The 8,156-nt window shown below is 40.5% G+C and overlaps 1 protein-coding gene across 1 annotated transcript; it reads right to left on the bottom strand.

Annotated features, from left to right (window-relative positions):
- Positions 1-308: 308 nt before the first annotated feature.
- LOC146610709 (uncharacterized) lies at positions 309-1,739 on the bottom strand. Its single transcript, XM_085344319.1, has 4 exons — positions 1,674-1,739; positions 1,402-1,551; positions 1,072-1,167; positions 309-623 (listed from the first exon to the last, which is right to left on the bottom strand). Exons 1-4 carry the CDS (start codon positions 1,737-1,739, stop codon positions 309-311), a joined length of 627 nt encoding a protein of 208 aa, XP_085200445.1.
- Between the last annotated feature and the right edge of the window lie 6,417 nt (positions 1,740-8,156).

Raw genomic sequence — 8,156 nt, 5'->3', positions numbered from 1 at the left:
CAATTTGAGTGAATTACAATGCTATTTGTTTTACATTAACCAGTATCAAACAGTGAAATTTAGGTCATCTTGCGCAGCCCACAATGTTTTAGAAATAGTATTATGAAAAACATTAAAACATACAAAACATTAGTGTTGCTTTGCATTATGTTAAGGAGAACAAAGGCACGTTGTATAGTTTGGACCTATTGGCTGAACACCTGTAGAGTAATGCAATAACGTTTTGAGGCATTATTTAGATAAAAGGAGAGAACTTTGAACTAGCCTTTTATAATGCTTCACCCTGCATCCTTCTTTCAGATGAGTTCCTACATAACCAAGTCATTCTTGAGGGTCTGTAACCTGGGTGACAGTTTACCACTTTCTAGACCAAGTAAAATCTTTTGAGTAAATTCTAAAGTGTTGGTCAGGGCTTTGGGGTAGCTGAGGTGAAGTGCATAGATCAGTCCAAACATTACCAGGAAGGCTTCACCAAATCTGGGGAGACTGAACACGGCATCACTTTCAATGACGACAGAGATTTTCACAGGTTGGTAGTGAACTGGACTTGTCGTGTCATGGTCACTGATGACAGTGAAGAGGGCCACTTCAACACCATCAAGCTCCAACTCATCAGATTCGTCCTGAATTGATGAAAAAGAGATACTAATCACAATCTAACCCAAGAAATACAACAGACGACATATAATTTCTCATTTTACCAACTCCCATTGAGATCCAATACCTCTTTTACAAGGGAGACCTGAGTCTCACTGTAAGAGGTGAAAAACAGAAGATCCATGTTCTGCACACATAAATCAGCTAATTCACCAGAGAATCAAGTGGTGTGAGATAGACTGAAACTAAGCTAAAGGAAATACACAGGAAAATGTTTTACTAAACATCTTATCACTTTCAACAAAACACCAATTCAGTTCATTCGTAGTGAGGAGACAGAAAAGACCATACATGGAAACCGTATGGGTAGACTAAACAAAGGTAAGTCCAAACAGTGCATCAAAATACATGTTTGTACTTTGATGCACTGTTTATATACACAGTAGTATCTGTTAGATACTTAAGGATACTCACAGTGCAGGTTCTGAAAAATCCAGAGACATCCTCACGCAGATAGACAGGAAGGGCGTGGAGAACGGTAGTGCGCTTGGTGTGGATATCATGGATTTCCTATTTCCAGATAAAAACAGAATTGTATATACTGGTGAGTTTACTGAACAACAACAACAACAGTCAAATCAGAACACATGTCCACAAATAACCTGTTCACATCTTTAATACAGTCAGACAAATAGCAAACACAAAGTGGAATAATAGCAAAATTCAAAAAGCTCATTTAAATCATTGAACCTGTCCAATGTTCCACTGGTTCAACCTATGAAATGTGTAACAATCTATTATTACCTGTTCATTGTGAATTCTTAGAATTTCAGCCAGGGCATCTGCTGTCTTCCGTCTGAATAAGGTCATCAGTCGAGGAAGATGGCGGTCAAGTAGAGCGTAGAATGTATTGGGCAGGTTCTGATTTGTAATCCGCTGAAACTCTGCATACAACTACAGCAGAAGGACAATACAGTTCAATTTGAAGCATCTCGCACATCTTTATAAAGCAGCAAAAAGCTGCCACATGAGTAAGAATTACAATTTTCATTTTAAAGAGAGCTGATCCATATTACCTCAGACCCCATTTTTAGAGCAGGCCAGAGGTCCAAGAGCTCCTTCACAATCCTAACCCTGCACATATAGTTTAAAATATAGCGTTTCTAACAAGAAAACGGCTTAAAAGCACTCTCACTGCAGATAGGTATCTCCGCTGTGTAACTGCAGGGACAACGGGCTTGTTTGGACCCAACTATTCTGAGTCATGAGAGGGGGTTTAAAAATTTAGAGAGATTAAAACACTTTGTTTCATACTAGGTGACCGGGCGCTACCTCTAGAACAAGTAGTATCTAACTTTTTAAACAGCCTGCGACCCTCATTACAACAACTTAATGCTAGCTCTGCAAGTGCAAAGTTTCCTTCGGGGAGAGCAGCAAAGCACATAAAAAGCACGGACCCGACATTTCTGCTATTCTTTTCGACACGCACCCAAAATACAACTAAATATTCGTATTTTAACAATAAACTAATATCAACATTGAAAACTTACTGTAAGTCCAGTGATGCTAGTTGCTGCCGTTAGGTCCAACTTTCTCCAGTCGTCCATGTTGCCTCTTTGGTGCTGTTCCCGCCCATATACCTTTACTTCTTTATGTGTTTCGTATTAATGCTCATTAGCGCCGCCTCCCGCGGCGGAGGGTAAATCAGAGATTAACTCGGAATAAAAATTGATTCCTGCAGCTGCTCAACACTTACGGAAAAAATTTAAAATATATATGTAGGATACATTGATCAAACAATGAATATTAAAATAAATACATTTTGTCTTTTTCTGGCCCATTGCTACGGGCCATTCGATCCCTATACAACCGTTGCAAGAGCTTGGTTCGCATTGCCGGCAATAAGTCGGACTCGTTCCCGGTGGGGGTTCCCGCCAGGGCTGCCCTTTGTCTCCGGTTCTGTTCATAATTTTTATGGACAGGATTTCTAGGCGCAGCCAAGTGGCGGAGGGCTTTCGCTTTGGTGGCCTCAGAATCTCATCTCTGATTTTTGCAGATGATGTGGTTCTGTTGGCTTCATCGGGTGAGGGCCTCCAGCTCGCACTGGAACGGTTCGCAGCCGAGTGTGAAGCAGCGGGAATGAGGATCAGCACCTCCAAATCTGAGGCCATGGTTCTCAGCCGGAAAAGGGTGGAGTGCCCACTCCGGGTCGGGGATGAGTTCCTGCCCCAAGTGGAGGAGTTCAAGTATCTCGGGGTCTTGTTCGCGAGTGATGGGAGAAGGGAGCCGGAGATCGACAGACGGATTGGGGCTGCAGCTGCAGTAATGCGGACGCTGCACCGGTCCGTCGTGGTGAAGAGGGAGCTGAGTGTAAAAGCGAAGCTCTCAATTTACCGGTCGATCTACGTCCCTACCCTCACCTATGGCCACGAGCTGTGGGTAGTGACCGAAAGAACGAGATCGCGGATACAAGCGGCAGAAATGAGCTTCCTCCGAAGGGTGGCTGGCCTCTCCCTTAGAGATAGGGTGAGAAGTTCGGCCATCCGGGAGGGGCTCAGAGTAGAGCAGCTGCTGCTCCACATCGAAAGGAGCCAGCTGAGGTGGTTCGGGCATCTGACAAGGATGCCCCCTGGGCGCCTCCTGGGTGAGGTGTTCCAGGCATGTCCCACCGGGAGGAGGCCCCGGGGCAGACCCAGGACACGCTGGAGAGATTATATCTCTCGGCTGGCCTGGGAACGCCTTGGTATTCCCCCGGATAAGCTGGAGGAGGTGGCTGGGGAGAGGGAGGTCTGTGCCTCTTTGCTTAGGCTGCTGCCCCCGCGACCCGGCCCCGGACAAAGCGGATGAGGATGGATGGATGGATGGATGGATGGATACATTTTGTCTTCCACTAATGCATTTAAGACAATTTGATTTTACTTATTTGGTGAAACACTTTGAGATTTTATTGTATTTTAGCATGTGCTACATAAATTAAGTTTATTATTAAATCCTACCTACTTGAAACAACAAAAATAACAGGACTTTACCATTCTTATATGTCCTAACTTAACTGTCTTACGTTGTGCTTAAGTTATGATTTTAAGTGATGCTTACTTAATATAGAAATAGTTCAATTCAATCAAATATTATTAGTTTCATTTACTCAAAAAGAAGAACATGTTACACGAACTTGACATATTTAAGTTAACAGAACTTTTTAAAGACTTTGAGTATACACTATTTAATCTATTTAATTACTTTGAACATTCGGGTTTACAGTGTGGACCTGATACAAATATGACAAGTTCATGCAGTATAAACCAAATTATGACAGAAACCATAGCTTTCTTACAAGCAAATCATCGGAATTATTAACTGCAACTGTCTTCCTCGCAATGGCCTCCAATAATAGTGAACAATCATGGAAAGACAGCAAAAAAAAGTTCCCTGTTTGCCTGTCATCACTCAACACTCCCCCAGCCAACTCTCCTTCTGTTGCCTTTCTCTCCGGTCTCAATCGCCTGGCGGCAATGTGACTCCCTCTGCTGTACTCAAGTGTCACTGTGATGTGGCTCGTTGTAACCATGAAGAGATACCTGATAAAAGAAAGAGAGAGAGTTGAGGGGAGAGAAAAAAAAGCATCATTGCTTGCCTCTCATGGTACAGCTGCTGGAACAGAGCGAGGCAAAGCTGGCGGTGGATACGGTCGCATTGTAATTACCTCTAATTGCCTCGTCTAAAAACAGACACATATCACACAGCCGCACATGCACTGAAAAAAGTGATATTGTCTCCTTTTAAATATAGCATATTATATTTTGGTATATCTTTTCAATTCAAATGAGTAATTCCTGTCTACATATATAATTCGAGTAACTCCAGAATACATTCCCTGCGTTTTAATCCAATTAATTTTAGTTAATTAAATGTAGCTCAAAATGCTTAAGTATGTTTTTCATAGCCTCCTGCTGGGCCATTTTGCGCATGCGTTAGGACAGGCCACCATTTTGCACGCGGACTGAAGAAGCGGACTCTTTGTGTGCTGCAAGCGGGCTCAAGTTAATCGCACAACTTCATATAAAGGTGGTCTAGCTTCGGTAAGTAAACCTTTTACGGTCGTTTTTGTTTTATTTTTTTACCTCAGTCAAAGCATGTTGACTCTTTAAGACGTGTGCACATGGAGAAAGAAGTCTAAGTAGTTGTACACCTCTGAACTTTGTCATGAATTTGACTTAAGCTAGCTATGTGCTCTATTAGCTACTGCTCTATTAAAAGAGTAATTGTATTGATGCGTTAAAATGTCATATGTTTTTAGCTTAGTTCTTGTGGCACACTTTGTACTAACAAATTATGGAACGAGGCAATTTCTCTGTAGTTAGCTGTAAAGTTCACTGTACAGTCGCCTGCAGTTTTAAGTTGAGAAATCGTCCCTCCCGCCACAACATTGGCATTAAGGAATAGTCGGGCGGGGGAGGGGGCTTTTGAACGCACCTGCACAGTCAGGGGTGCAGTAGGAAATAAGTAGGATTGGCATTGCACAACGTCTTTTGTGCAGAAAAAAATAATGGTTGTAAACTGTGGAGGAGAATAACTCAGTGGTTGCCAAAAATGTGAGATCAAAAGGCACTGAGAGTGAGGTTTGTCAGGACTGAAATTAACTCAGAAAAGAAGTTGCTTCACTTGATAGAGCTGTTGAGTGCAAGACCTGTCAGCAGTCTGGTTTAGCATTTGAAGCCTCGCTACGTGCTTCCAAACCGCTGCATTTAATCTCAGAGAAAACTAACACAGAGAAGTAAAGCAAGTGTGTAAGTTCATCTCTTTATGTTTGCATAGTATTTCCATGTTGAGCTTAACAACCGATGTATGGAGCCACAGCTGGACTGGCTGTCGGAGTTTTGTATTGAGGGGGAAAGGAAGCGATTTGTTTTATACTTCAGCTAGAATGAAAAAAGACACAAAGCTGGAGTTATTCGGTGTCTTCATGCTGAACAGCTAAAACTTCTTCCCTCATTCTCCCCCCTCCCTCTCCTGTTGCTACTTCAATCATGAAACTGATCGATTATCAGGTGATCGGCTTTTCTGTCGCTAGTCTCTCTCATTTGTTATTCACCCAGTTTGCGCTAGAAAGAGGAAAACGGCAGATAAACAACAGCAGCACGTTTAAGCTTGATAAGCTGTTGCTAGAATTTTTTTAATATTACTTCTAGTATCCGCTTATGTTTTCTGGAGCCACAGCCGTAATAGCTGCTGGTCATGATAGTTTGGATATGTGGTGAGAAGGAAACATGAAGGTGAAACCAGGAGAAGTTTTTACTGAATCATTAGAGCTGAACAGGTAATGAAGAAACAGGTTTACATTTTAGGTCACATGAATGAGTTGAAGGGAAGTTATGAACTGTTTATGAGAGACAAATAACACCAGGATCCTTTTCTATGTAGCTGACATCTGGTAACTGTGCAGGGGCGGATCTAGCAAAGTTTTGCCAGGGGGCCAGGTAGGGCATTAACAGGGAAAGGGAGACACAAAGACATAATTTTCTTTCTTATTCTCATTTAAAATGTCTAGCTTTTAATAAATAATTATTCTAAATCTTACTACCAAAGTGGTGATCTGGTTAAATGTATAGAGATCCATTATTGTATGTAGTAAATATTAAGTCTAATATATGCCCTAGTAATAGTAGTACATATAGCACTTTTTCCTTTGGGAAGGTACGCTGTCTGCGCTGTCTGCAACTGTATTGAAGAAAAATGTTGAATCAAATTATTATAGAAAAATAATTGATTTCTGTGCATTAAAGTAGATTACGTCAATTAAGCATTATCAGGCGAAGGGTGCGGGGTGGTTTCCTAATATTTTTGCTGGGAGTTGGCAGTCCTATTAGTTAGTTTAATATTTCTATGTACTGTTTAGAATACCTGAATAAGGAGGATGGTGTAAGTTTTTTAGGTTGATCAGTATTGCTGAAGTATAAAATATTTTGGGTGCAGTGTATTTTTTGCATACAGGTATAACAGAATAGCTTTAATGTTTTGTTTTTAAAACTGAGTATGAACTTATACAAAATGCAGCAAAATATTTATAAAAACAGTTTTATTTATTATAAAATACACTATATCGGATTCATATCGGCATCGGCAGATAATCAAATTTATGATATCGGTATCGGACATAAAAAAGTGGTATCGTGCTATCTGTAGTTTGCACAGAGGCACAAGTAAGATTTGTTTTGTTACAAGGGAGTATCATGAAGTAATGCACTAATGGCTTGGAAACGGTAATTGTTTGTCTTTCTAAAGTTTATTTTTTTTTATTTGTCTTCCTTTTCTGGCAGATTTTCTTCCCCTTATGTGTTACTGTTTATTCAAGAAGATGGTGTTATTTTGGTAAGTACATGCAAATTCCTTACATATTTATCACAACAGTATTTGTCACAGTATTGCAGGGACAAGTTTATCTATCTCATCTTAAGGGTTCTTGTGATTATTAATATTGATATTAATTAATATCAATTAATATATATGATTAAATTTCTTTTATCCAGGACAAAAGAAAAAAAAAACTTGCGAAAGTGAAATGAAAAACAGGAATTTAGTTCTTGTGAGTTAAGAGGATGCAGAGCATAGGGTTAGATGGAGGTGGATCATTCACTGTGGTGATCCCTGAAGGAAACAGCCAAGAGAAAAAGGATCAGATTGCAAAAAAAAATGTGGTTTGTTTGCATACATGAGTCTTTACGGTACCCACAGGACTCCTGAAGTATAAGTACTCTGAAGTTTGCAGAGCAATTTCAGAGATGTTTGGGGCTTACATGGCAAGCATGTTTTTAGTTGCACATCTAAATTTTCTCTGCTCTCTGTTGCTGATGGCAGAGTTCTGCCCCGCTGACCTCACAGGTGAGACACTCCCACCAGTGGACAAAGAGCACAGGAAAATGTGTTGCCAACCACCTGAAACAGACAAATATCTGCTTTTTAAAACCCTTTAAACCCGTTAAATGGACTGATGCCATTCATTTCTTCTTTGATTAACAGTAGTAACATCCTTCATGCACTGTATACTAACCCATATGATAATCATGCTTTATGAAGTGATGGCAATTGCATTGTAGCATTTAATGAAGAAATAACAAAATAATCATACCAATGATTAAGCACCAGTCTTCTTTTTTTTTGTGTGTGTGTGTGTGTGTGTGTGTGTGTGTGTGTGTGTGTGTGTGTGTGTGTGTGTGTGTGTGTGTGTGTGAGATACAGGTAAATGCTGAATTCCAGTGTATTACAACACTTCAACTGGAGATGACCTTCGCGGCACAGTTAGACAGAATTACACCTCAGTTGATGACAGTTTTCCAGAAGAAGGGCGGTGTTTCTGGGCAGAAACTTGCCCACCACTTGCAGATCATGCAAGAGGTAAATCTGAATATTGCAAATTCTATTTGGATTTCTTTTGTCTTAAGTGGCAGGTCACTGGTGAGTCCAATAAGCCGTTTTAGGTGACCAGCCAAGCAATCTAAATTTTGAAATTTCATATATAAATTTTATTTACTATGTTTGAACTGACATATGATAAAATTTAC

This window comes from Diplotaxodon limnothrissa, linkage group LG20, assembly GCF_057381915.1.
Source record: "Diplotaxodon limnothrissa isolate DT_005_m linkage group LG20, D_limnothrissa_male_GT1.1, whole genome shotgun sequence".
Classification (NCBI taxonomy): domain Eukaryota; kingdom Metazoa; phylum Chordata; class Actinopteri; order Cichliformes; family Cichlidae; genus Diplotaxodon; species Diplotaxodon limnothrissa.
This window is presented reverse-complemented; position numbering and strand designations above follow the sequence as displayed.